General features: G+C 35.7%; 1 protein-coding gene across 5 annotated transcripts in view; it reads right to left on the reverse strand.

Moving 5' to 3' along the window:
- Nucleotides 1–12,517, reverse strand: part of MECOM (MDS1 and EVI1 complex locus) — a 759,445-nt gene that overhangs the window by 17,363 nt on the left and 729,565 nt on the right. For 3 of the 5 annotated variants that reach the window (XM_082249190.1, XM_082249189.1, XM_082249193.1), the window contains 5 exons: nucleotides 12,406–12,507; nucleotides 11,984–12,071; nucleotides 9,063–9,089; nucleotides 2,422–2,588; nucleotides 1,069–1,146 (listed from right to left, as the gene is read on the reverse strand). In XM_082249190.1, coding sequence (XP_082105316.1) covers nucleotides 1,069–1,146; nucleotides 2,422–2,588; nucleotides 9,063–9,089; nucleotides 11,984–12,071; nucleotides 12,406–12,507 — 462 coding nt within the window. The remainder of the gene's footprint in view (nucleotides 1–1,068; nucleotides 1,147–2,421; nucleotides 2,589–9,062; nucleotides 9,090–11,983; nucleotides 12,072–12,405; nucleotides 12,508–12,517) is intronic. The other 2 variants (XM_082249192.1, XM_082249191.1) reach the window with 1 other exon arrangement.

Consider the following 12,517-nt stretch of genomic DNA (forward strand, 5'->3'; position numbering starts at 1 on the left):
AAAGTTTGCTGAAGACAAGCAGACTAAGGACATGGATTACTGGAACCATGCCCTGTAGTCTGATGAGACCAAAATAAACGTATTTGGTTTAGATGGTGTCAAGCGTGTGTGGCGGCAACCAGGTGAGGAGTACAAAGACAAGTGTGTCTTGCCTACAGTCAAGCATGACGGTGTAAGTGTCATGATCTGGGGCTGCATGAGTGCTGCCAGCACTGGAGATCTACAGTTCATTGAGGAAATCATTAATGCCAACATGTACTGTGACATACTGAAGCAGAGCATGATCCCCTCCTTTCGGAGACTGGCCGCAGGGCAATATTCCAACATGATAACCACCCCAAACACATCTGCCGTGCTAAAGAAGCTAAGGGTAAAGGTGATGGACTGGCCAAGCATGTCTCCAGACCTAAACCCTATTGAGCATCTGTGGTGCATTCTTAAACAGAAGGTGGAGGAGCGCAAGGTCTCTAACATCCACCAGCTTCCTGATGTCGTCATGGAGGAGTGGAAGAGGACTCCGATGGCAATATGTGTATCTCTGGTGAACTCCATGCAAAGAGGATTAAGAGGGTGCTAAATAATAATGGTGGCCACACAAAATATTGACACTCTGGGCCCATATTGGACATGTTCAACATGTACTCACTTTTGTTGCCAGCAGTTTAGACATTAATGGCTGTGTGTTGAGTTATTTTGAGGGGACAGCAAATTTACACTGTTATACAAGCTATACACTCTCTACTTTACATTGTAACAAAGTGTCATTTCTTCAGTGTTGTCACATGAAAAGATATAATAAAATATTTACAAAAATGTGAGGGGTGTACTCATTTTGGGAGATACTGTATATATATATATATATATATATATATATATATATATATATATATATATATATATATATATACACTTTTAAGGATAAGTCTACATAAAATTGGTTTTGGGGTTAGAAAGCTATATATACACCAAGTTCTGAAAGCAGCAAGATTGTGTGTGAATAGCTTAAAGTAGATAAGGGTTTACTTGAGTTGCAAAAACAAAATGGATAAGATCTGAAATATTTCATACCGGTAAGGCTGTTCTCCTGTGTGAGTCCGTAGATGCCGCGTTAGATTCGCAGATCTTGGGAAAATCTTCCCACAGTACCTAAGTAAATAGATAAGAAATTCACTTTCCTACAAAAGAACATTACACTGTTTTATTACTTGTTTCACCCCCACAGAGTTAATTCAGAACTAAAGTGTCTATGAAAAAATGCCTCTCCCAAAGGTCTCTTTACTTTAACTTCACCCTTTTTTTAGTTGCTGTCAAAATCTGTAGACTTCCCCAATGTACATACTAAGTTATAATAGTCTTTATGTCTTTTTCTCTTCACTGTTCACTACAGCAGGTGTAAGCCATCAGAGTAAAGCTGCCATTCTCAGAGCTTTTGAATGTTGTGGCAAATTCCCAAATGTGCATGTATTTCTGCCTTACAGAGGTCTTCATTTTTCCTCTAAGCTCCAGTATTATTACCCACTTGCAGGGCACTGTTCCAATATATCTTATAGGGCGCAAGTGTATTACTGTATTACTGGCATTCCTGCCTCCTGTTGGTGGGATTGTCAATGTATAGAGCTGGGCTAGAGTGCATTTTAAAACAAGCTATACCCATGCATGCAACTTTTCATCATAATTATGGGTATTTTTCCCAAATTCTGCTCTAGGTAATCATCATTTCCTACCTTTAGGTCATTAACAACATTATTTTTTTTTTACCAACCCTACATTTGCATATATGCTATCACAACATTTCCTTCCTTCATTTAATATACTTTCACTTGGGATTTTTTAGGCGGCCTTAGACCTTAAGCAGGGTCTAACCCTCAGTACAATTTTTTTTCTAGTCAAAGTCACCTGTTGAGCTCATATTATTGCATGCAATGCTATCACTAGCACAAATATTTTATAGTGACACTTCCTTTAGAAAACTACAGGGTCCTCCATTACAGGCCATCTTTTTTGAAAATGCTACTTGCCTGGCTATGTCTGGCTTTAATGCATGCTTGTTCTGGGTGAGGCACTGAGAAAGCAGTGAAGCCAAATCAGCAGTATGACAACCAGGAAACTCCCATTCCCAAAGGAGAGGTCAGCAATGGCATCTGCAATACATTACTCATGACAGAGCCCTTGTCTGAATAGTTTTTTTCTCTTGCCTGAAAACAGTAGGCTGCAGGAGTGTCTGCTGCTTTTATACACCATTCAGCTAATGTCCGATTCAATTGAAACAGGCTTCATTGGGCATCAAATATCACCCTATGGACAGCATTTCAGAGACAGTATGTCCATCTCTGCCTACTCAATCACTCCCAAATACATCCATCCTGACATTTTATCTAAGTAGCCCTCATAACTTCAAATCAGATTCATATGTTTTTTTACCTGCAGGTATATCGTTCTTTTCCTTTTCTAAGGATATTTTCTGGAAGGGCAGACGATGAGGTTCGAAAGTTAAACATGGAAGGAACAGATTGAATAAGCTCACTAGCCTCAGGTTTAAGGGCATTAAAATTCTCCAGCTTTTCCGCCATATTTTCTATAGCTGACATCTGCAAGTAATAACAAAAGCATATTGTTAAGTTTTAGGATAGGTTCTGAACTGGTAAAAAATAAAATATTGTTATCTCGTTAACATAAAGCTTATTCATTATAGTAAGGTGCCCTATTCCAATCAGCAGCCGTCATTCGTGTAAGCAATCAGCAGCCATATTTCATATATATCGGTCTACTAAATGTGTCAGGGGATTTTCCTGTAAAGCAACATTCTGCGAGTAGGCCATAGTGGAGGTAGTCACTCCCTGATTTCTTTGCCAAACCTGTTTGCCAACACTATCTCTGGAATTAGTATTCATAGTTAGGTTATGGCTGCTTCCATGAAAGCCTAATCACACAAGTGTTTGCTTCATACCAGAATTATTGTTAGAAAGGTGAAATCTGAATGAGTGCTGTAAGTTGTACTTCAACTAATAATAATTATTGTTCTTTGCGCTTTTTTAAGCTAAAGTAAAGTATGATAAAACAAGCACAATTTGTGCTCTAGTAGGACAGTACAATATTATATTAAATACAATTGTCAAAAGCTCACCACCAAATCTAATAAGTCTAGGTTATGACTCACTCAGTAAAAATACTATGCACATTTCTACAGTATAATGTAACATTATATTTAAATCCAAAGTCAATAAAAAAACTTGAAAAGAAATTCAGGCACCCAATTAAGTTTGCTTGCATGTTAGCATTTATTTCAGTGTATTCTTGATAAGATATATTTTATGTTTAACAACCATTTATATAACCGTGCAGATGCCAGCTCATTTTCTTTCCACACAGGTGGTCTGTTCAATAACAGATGTATCCCAAAATACCATTAACAAGACAGAAAAAAATTCCATCTGCTTGGCCATGTTCATAAAATCCTATATAATGATAGATTCCATATTGAAAAAAAAAAAAGGATTTAGGATATGGGCTTTCTTCTCATTGTAAACCGTTAGTTTAAAACACGGTATATAAGCTTACAAGTACACTGAAAATTACCAGAAACCACTTGCTGGAGGCTTCAATGAAATATCAGAAAACTCTATTAAGCAAATACCAATATTAAAGTGTATGTAAACAATGAACTTCCCATTATTTGCTCCACTTTGGTTTGTTAAATATACCATTGAAAGTGCAAAAAAAAAGGTGACCTGTCAGAAATTCAGCGGTCCTGTGTCCTATGTTCTCTATCTGTGATATCTCAAAGAGTCTATTTAGCCCTCCTAGTCATAAGACTACAAATTAATCAATACCTATACTTTAGATATAAAGCCATGAGTGTGTTTGAGTAGTTTAGCAAAAGAAACTAGGCAGAGCTGATACCACTTAGTCCATAAAAAGGCTGTGTTATATCCACCCACAATTGGAAAGGTGTGGGTCATTAAAGGGATAAAACATGGTCAAATATGTATATGTTGAAGAACTGTTCTACATTTTGTTTTGCCTTGACACATGTTTTGAGATATGGCATGGACAGTCTCTTCTAATTATGAACATTGTTTAGTGATTTTACTTCCGATTTGGCGGCACTAAGTGATAGCTGCTGGGATGGAACAAAGCAAGACAAAAAGCACTGGTTAGGAATCTATTCAATGTGGGGAAAGTATTTTGCCCCAAAAGCTAATGAACATTTGGCTGCTATTTCTATCTATTGTGAAATTAATGTAACCCAGTTTGAGACAAATGTTTTCTGTAAATGAAAAAAATAAAAAAAAAAGAGAGGTCTCAAGTGCCATTGATAGACAAGGTTCTGCTACTACTCCTAATATTGTAGTTACACCTTTGGGAAACCCAAACAAGCTTAGAGAACTGCAAATATTTTACTATCTACTGGCAATGCCTTAGGCTTTATTCTGTTTTTATGTATAATATTCTCTGTTTTCCCTGTGACATTCAGCCTTGCCCTGCCATTCCATGCTTAGAGCTTTTAATGGTAGTTACAAATTGCAGCATACAGAATACCATTCCCAATTTGCTGTGTGTCTTTCAAATACAGAGCGAGGGAAAAAATCTCCAAGGCAAGTCAAGATGCATTTACTTGTCATACAGCAAATACAACAGGCCTAGGATGCAGCGAGGGTTGCAGGCTCACATAGGTTTGATTCATAATCATGCTGCTGCTAATACATTCTCCACAGATGCTTATGGACAGCACATTTGTCAACATGAAGGATCTTGACACCTACTGATCATAGGGCAGACAGCTCTGTAATGTTACTGCTGATCCCATAGCAGGTAATTCCATCCCAGCAGAGCAATGCCATTATCTAACCCAAGCATCTGGAGAATTAGCATTTTCAGCTTTTTTATCCTTCTATTTTTTTATTTATTAAAAATCAATTTTTTATCACACGCATTCCGAATTCCAGAGCTTATAATCTAGTCTGACTGCTCTGGGTAAGAAATCAATTCAGTATTTGGATAGGTATAATGGGAAAATGTTTTGTGAATGAAAAATGACCTTTGCCCTTTAGGCTGATTAGCAATGACGAAAAAAAGCGCAGAGGTTAAAATAGCACATATTATGGTTAGGAACAATAAGTACTTCACTAAAGATAATAAATATCTTTTATTTATATCCATTTAATACTCTACTCAGTTTCATTATCTAGAGGTTTTAAATCACTTGACATTTTTGTGCTCTGAGAGATTCTAAAATCATAGCCCATTTACATGGGAAATAGCTCACAAAGCCCATTACTGTAATATCTATTGATAGCTGCAAGCCATGTTCAGGGCTGGTTTTATTTTCAATTACTAACATTACATATAAAGAGCTTCATAAGATCTGGCTCTAGTCTTGCCAGCACAACGCTGACCTCACATGCGCCTATGTAATATACACAGAGGCAATGCAATCTTTGAGTGTAATTATTAGAATGAGCCGCTTTGCCTTCAAAATGTTATGGAATTCTTCCAGGCAGCTAGGAGAGGCTTGCCAATGATAAGTTGTAAGAGTTAATTTTCAAACATGCCCAGGGATTGTAACCACTTCCTGAGAAGCTTTGGACATTAAAATTAAATCAGCATTTTAAAACAAATTCCTCTACAACGAAGGGTGTTAGGTTACAAATTATACGGATAATATATTCCAATCAATATCATCCACTTAGGTAAATTACAAGACATGGCTGTGTGTATATGACCACAGAAATAAAGTTATACATATGATGTATATATACTGTATGTATATATATATATATATATATATATATATATATATATATATATATATATATATATATATATATATATATGCTCATAGATACATGTAAATGCATGAGTTCTGTATCTAATTATCTGCTGAAACAGAGTACAGCATTCTTTTCAATCTTCTGCACTATTGAGATAAACAATCTGGATTCACTAACCACATGCTGTAACTTCAGTCAGTGTGATCCCTGACTCTTAACATGTATTGTTAGACATACAGGTCAAGCTAGGTTTTTGTTATGTGGCCTCTGGATTTGTTAGTGTAACAGAAATGTGTAGGAAAATGTTCAGCTTATTATAAAGTTATAGTCACATTTCCCATCTGTCTTTTCTCTGTGGCTGACCATACATGGGCCTAGGGCCAAACTTAAAGAATATCTATAGACAAAACCTTTTTCTAGTTTGGGATAGTGTGGGGAAAGGTTAGAACCCCTAAGGTCCAGGGCCTCATCAGAGACTTCCTGTCCTGGTGACACTTTTTTTTACCAAACAGGAAGTGAGGGAAAATCTGCAACAGGGAAACTGACAACTATAAAAAGCTGACAGGTGTATTAATCCTTTCCACTCAGTCTGAAACTAGAAACATTTGGGAGGGTAGGACTGTGTTTGTAGGCAGAAGGAGCAAAGAGGCGGCTTTTCCTGGTATGGTTTTTGTCCATACTTTTTTCCCATCATCAGAAGAAACACACGTCTCATAGAAAATTTGTTTACATGATATTTTTTGAATAGTTGTTATTAGGTTGATGGTAAAAGACAAACAGGAACACATTTTGCTATTGTTTAGGTGATACAAATGATTTTATGGCGAATACCCATTTTTTCCAATTCTTGCACTTTGAGAGGTGGTAGATAATTGTGCCCTGTGTGTAAAACAATCCATTCAGTTAATAACTATTTCTCATTAGAAAATTATATTCATAGCTGTCTCCCACAATATCTGTTATCACGCTGAACTTAGAAAATAGCATTGCTGTGTTTATTCACTGAATATCTTTTAAGTATTAAATTATTCTTCCCATAATCAGCCTGTCCACCATTACCCTGAAAACACAGCTGTTATCCACCCACTTAGAAAGTATCCTAAAGAGGTACTTAACCCGGGTAAAGGAAAATACAAGTCCTCATCTAAAACTACTATAGCTGCTGACTCTTAGGAAACACATCCTTACCAAGAAAGGATACTTTTTCCCCAGAAAAAAAATCTGTGATTTTTTTACAGGCTGATGGGAGGAAGATTATGAGGGCAACTTTTATTTTTGGGTGAAGGTCTGCTTTAATGCTGCTTTAAGGACTTTACCTAAAAAATACCAGTAATATCACTTTGTTTTTTTGCACAGTTACAGTAACTGCATGTTGGATTGCTTATAAAAATAATTTGATGTGATGCAATAAATAAGAGCAAACACCTTCCCATCCTCTGTAACATCTCCTTCCTCTATGAAAAGAGATGGGGCTCTTTTCTTCCCTCTTATGTTGTTAAGAAATGGGATGGATTGGACATGCACAGCAGAAATTTGGCAAATTGGAAAAACTTTGCAACAATAATAAGCTTTTCTAAAATCATAATCACTTTTGGTTGGACCACTAAAATAGCTCATAAGTGCCCAATCTTTACCAAAATGTAGCATCGGGTTGTCTTAATGTGGTAGGACATTTTATGACTATTTTTAACCAGGCATATTACCAAACGTTAACTGAAAACTACCACCATAATAAAAACTGAGAATAAGTTGCATCTGGATCATATACACATGTGTTTATTACATTTCCTAAAGTGTATGTAAACTCTAAAAATGAACTACTCTTATTTGCTAGCTTCTGGTCTGATAAATGTACTGTTGGAAGCTTTTTGTTATATCTGTTTGAGAAAAATAACAGATGAAAAATTTGGAGCCGTCCTCTCTCCTCTGCAGACATCTTATGTTATTACAAAGAGGCTTTTTGGCCCTCCTATTTCTTGTCTTGGACTATAGAATATTTAGCCCATGTGTTATGGAGACTTGAAAGTGGGAGTGGCTCTGTAGTTTAGAAAAAGACCCTGGAATGTCTGGCAACACTCATCAATTGACATCATAACTTAGGGGCTAATTGCATATCAGGCAGATCAACAGGTAGCAGAGCCAGAAATAAGGCACAGGTATGTACCTAATTTAATTTTTTGCCTTGACATAAACTTTATGCATGTATTGCTTAACAAAAGCCATTGCATACTAATACTAATATCACTTTATTCCATAGCATAGGTCAACTACAACTGCATATTTTACCCCCAAGTGCATCCATGATATATAAATGTTTCCCAAACAATCCCTTAGTTTCTGTAAAAGAAAAGGTGAATATTTTAAAATAATTTCTGGTGCAAACCTTACTGTTGCACCAAAGTAACTTGTCATCTTCAAGTATACTCTAGAGGAGAATTGTGAACTACTTTTTCAGGTTAGGTTTCTACTTGGTAATGAACATCACATTTTGTTCTATGCATTCATAAATATTAAACAAAACATGCCTGCACTGGAAGATGGGAGTCTGTTCTAGGTTGTTTGCTCTAAGAATTCACTACTGTCCCTGTTTGTACAAATGAATGACTCAAAAATGAGAGCTGGAGATAAACTTGTAATACTTTTACATCTGTTTAACATGAAAATAAATCAGTAAAAATGATATGACAATATTTAAAAATGGTTTTAACTGATGTTGCATGAAACAAATTACATATATTTATGCTGTCAATAGAAAAAAAAATCTTCAAAAGTCTTCATATAGATATATATATATATATATATATATATATATATATATATATATATGTGTGTGTGTGTGTTTGTGTATATCTATTAAAAAAATGCATGATTAAAATTATGATTAGTGCGATGTTTTAGAAAAAAAATAAAGTTCACCAAAAAGGTCACTTTCTCTCAAAAATTGATGGATTGTCTGTATAGTACTGAGATTATAATATAAATACTATAGCTTTTCCGAAAGGAATTTACTTGAAATGAACTTCTAAGTAAAATCTAAAACATATCAATAATACATCTTTACAGCAGGAAATAATTGTAGAAGGCTATCCCATTCAAAACTATATCCTGTAGACATTCTACTGTGTAATAAGTTTATTTTGGGACACATGTGATATTATGGCATTGCACTGAATCAGAAGCACTGTCATTAAGCATTTTAGCAACATTTATACCTACTGTATATCAAGTTATACATACAAGCAATACAGTAACATGTTTCAAATTGGTCACAAAAACGTTTAAATTACTTACCCACGTTCTTTGATCAGGCATAGGGAACTGTCAAAATTATTAAGAAAAAAAAAAAGGTTAGTTTTTAGAGTGGCGAGTCTAAGCAGATCAAATATAGTAATACAAATAAATCAACAAATAGAAATGCAGTATAGTAATATGCTGTAATGTAATAATAATTCATTTTACAATATTGCAATCAACAAACTTTTAAAAGGTTATTGAAAGGAGAAATGATAGTGTGCCAACCACAGCCAGTAACCCATAGATGCTCCAAGTAGTCCAAAAAATTTAAGAGGATTGCCAATTTGTCAGGGCCTGGACTTGAACCTAGGTCCTCTGCTGTGTCAGTCAATGGCTCTGCTTGCTGAGCCACCTGGAATGCTGAACAGTTTCCTGGGCATTTCCTTGAATGATACTGTCTTGAATCTATTTTGTTTTGAACTCTTTGCTTCGCCAATAAACTTCCTGATTTAAGCAGTGTCTCTTCACTTCCTGTTTGCCAGATTATCAGGCTCCCTCCAGCCAATATCTCGCTTTTGTCTCTCCTGCTTTCATACGTATCTTAGCTGTTATTCGTTACCAACCTTTGGCTTGTTCCTTGACTATGCTTTTGCTTAATCCCAACCTGCAACCATTTGTTACTGACCTTTTGACTTGTTTCCTCACTATGCTTCTGCTTGATCCCTACCTGTTATATCTGCTACCGGACCCCAGCTTGCTCACCTCCTGGTGGGGCGATCCTGAGAACCGCCACCTGGTACTAACACGCAGAAAAAGCCATCTCCACCATCAGGTGAATATTGGTTGGTACTTAGACCCTGCACCTCAGGTGACCCTGTATCATCAGCCAGGGTGTCCTGCTTGTATACCTGTCTTGCTTATCAGTGGGTGCTGCTTCACTGCTATAGTTACTGGCCTCCGAGCCTGACTACAGACCATGAGACAATGGCTCTCGGTGCTAAAAGTTATTGCATTTAGCACAATGGTCTTTGCATTACTTATTGAGTCTGTGTATTTAAGGAAGCTTCAAAGAATTCTGAATGCCCATATATCTGTTTTAAAAATCAACTATAATTAAAATACAAACTGATCCATGGGCACAGTTTGGAACTCATGCACCATTAAGAATCACTAAGCTGTGTAAAAACTAAGTATATGCTGTAATTAAAATCATACACATTTCCTTTTTTGCAATTGCTTTGAAGATTTTGATATTTAGCTAAAGTCACAAGGCTCTGACTAATTAGTATAAATAGGTATTTCTGCTACTTAGTTCAAACTAGTTTTCATAATTGCCTTTATAAAACACTTAAAATGTTATTAGATCTCATATATACCTAAATTCTGTAATATACTGGAGTGTTATTAATTGTTTTTCTAAGATTAGTAAAATAAGTGGCAATACATAAATAAAAACGATGCTACAGTAGGACAAAAAACACTATGCAATGCAATCATACAAACCAAACAGTTTCTAAAATATTGTTGGAATGCACCATAGACTCTTATAGGAAACTGCCTAAAGATGGCAGTGTTTAAGATACTGAAATGTAGACCAAAGCTAACACTTCAAATTCATCCAAAATACATTTTTGAGGTTAGTGTAGGAATCTCGAGATACACAATAATATTAGGCAGTTCTTTTAGTTGTAAATGAGTGCATACTTGGATGTGGACCAAATGCACTTTTAAAACTGTCCTTGCAAAAGTCTTCCAATATCACACTATTAGGTTAATACATTTTCTCCTGGCAAACAATCCCCGCTGATGCATTTACTCCCTAGTGGAGAAAGGCCTCTTTGTTGAGAAGAGTGAGTGCACCTGTCTAGAGATGTCAATACATTATACTAATTAGAAAGAAGCTGTAAGTCACTTTCTACGTTATTCATAACCTCCGCAGTTATGTCTTGTGTATCCATAAAGGTAACATTTGCTGGAGATCCATTGCTGATTCAAGCAGCTCATGTTTCAAAACAATCTCATCTATTTTGTAGTTCGCTTGAGCTCATTAACCATTCTATATGCATCATGATAAAAAGTTCAACAGTTAAGTTGATCTTTAAGGAGAAAAAAAGTCATTTTAAAATAAATAAGCACCCAGATATCTGATTATAAAGGAAAAGCACTGTCATAAAGTTAATCTGCCTATTATAATAGGTTGTGACATATAGGATGTGTCAAATACTGCAGCTGCAAATTCCTCTGTAGTGGATAGAGTTGTGAATAAAGCTAAAGTCATGTTAGTAAAACCGAGTGGTAATGTAGATGGTACTTCCTAATAATAGTAACGTTATTTTACGGTCATTTATGACCGGGAGCTCCAGCAACTGTGGCAGTCAAAATGCCAAAAAAGAGAGTTAGAGTTCTGTCAAAGACAGGATACTCCAACAGAATAGTTGCACTTAAAAACTTAATTTTTCAATAAAAGTAACTTTGCATTTATTTCGGTGTTGAGTTTCAATTGCAACTATTCTGTTGGAGTATCCTGTCTTTGACAGAACTCTAACTCTCTTTTTTGGTATTTTACCAGCTTCAGCAACCAACATGTATTGTTTACAGTGATCACTTTGCACATACAGATCAGCTAGGTACAACCTATGTCGGGACTTTGAATATGCTTTAAGAATCACTGTTTGGGGTCAGCCTTTATATAAGCTATCTTTCCGATAGATCATATGCCTCGTATGCCAAAACAGTGGCAAGTAGATAGTTGATGATCACATACACATGGCTTAAATGATGCTTGAAACTACATCATAAAAAAAGCTGAACACCTTTAATGTTGGCAAATGTTTCAAAATTTAAAGCTTTTAATGCACCAGTTAGGTCAATTGATATTTATGACCGTGTTTATTAAGTTGAAAAATGTGTGCCATAACAGTACTTCTTTCCAATATGATGCATGTATATGCAATTCTGAATGTTCATTATGTACATACCTGTGGATGGAATAGGAATCCAGGAGAAGGCCTTAAGTACTTTTCTTTTAGAATTTCAAGAGGATCTAATAATTTCCTTTTTTCTACCCTAAAACATAAGATACATTTTAAAAGGTGGGGCTAGTACTGGTTTAAACATGTACCTGTTTTATTTATAAAATAACACTCAAAATATTTCTTCCATAAAAGATAATACATTAAGATGTTTAAGATATAGAATAAAATATAGTATGCAGTGTAAATGTCAGTTGAGAAAGGCCTCATTGACCATTTCTCTTGAAAACAAACTGCTAGATCCTCTGATGTGACTTAAAGTGGAACTGTACCCATAACAACTTTATAAAAAAAATGTTTTTTTAGCAAGGAACATACATTCCACATTAATAATTATGTTACCAAAATTAGTGTGTGCTATAACTTGCCTCCAGCATTGTTCCTGTTTCTTCTCGCCGGAGGCTCCCATTTTGCTGAAGCCCAGAGCCCCTGAACAGCAGTAAATCTTTAGGCTGTTAGCAGATCGGCCTCTACATTTTT

Source organism: Pelophylax lessonae, assembly GCF_965119305.1.
Source record: "Pelophylax lessonae genome assembly, chromosome: 3".
Taxonomy (NCBI): domain Eukaryota; kingdom Metazoa; phylum Chordata; class Amphibia; order Anura; family Ranidae; genus Pelophylax; species Pelophylax lessonae.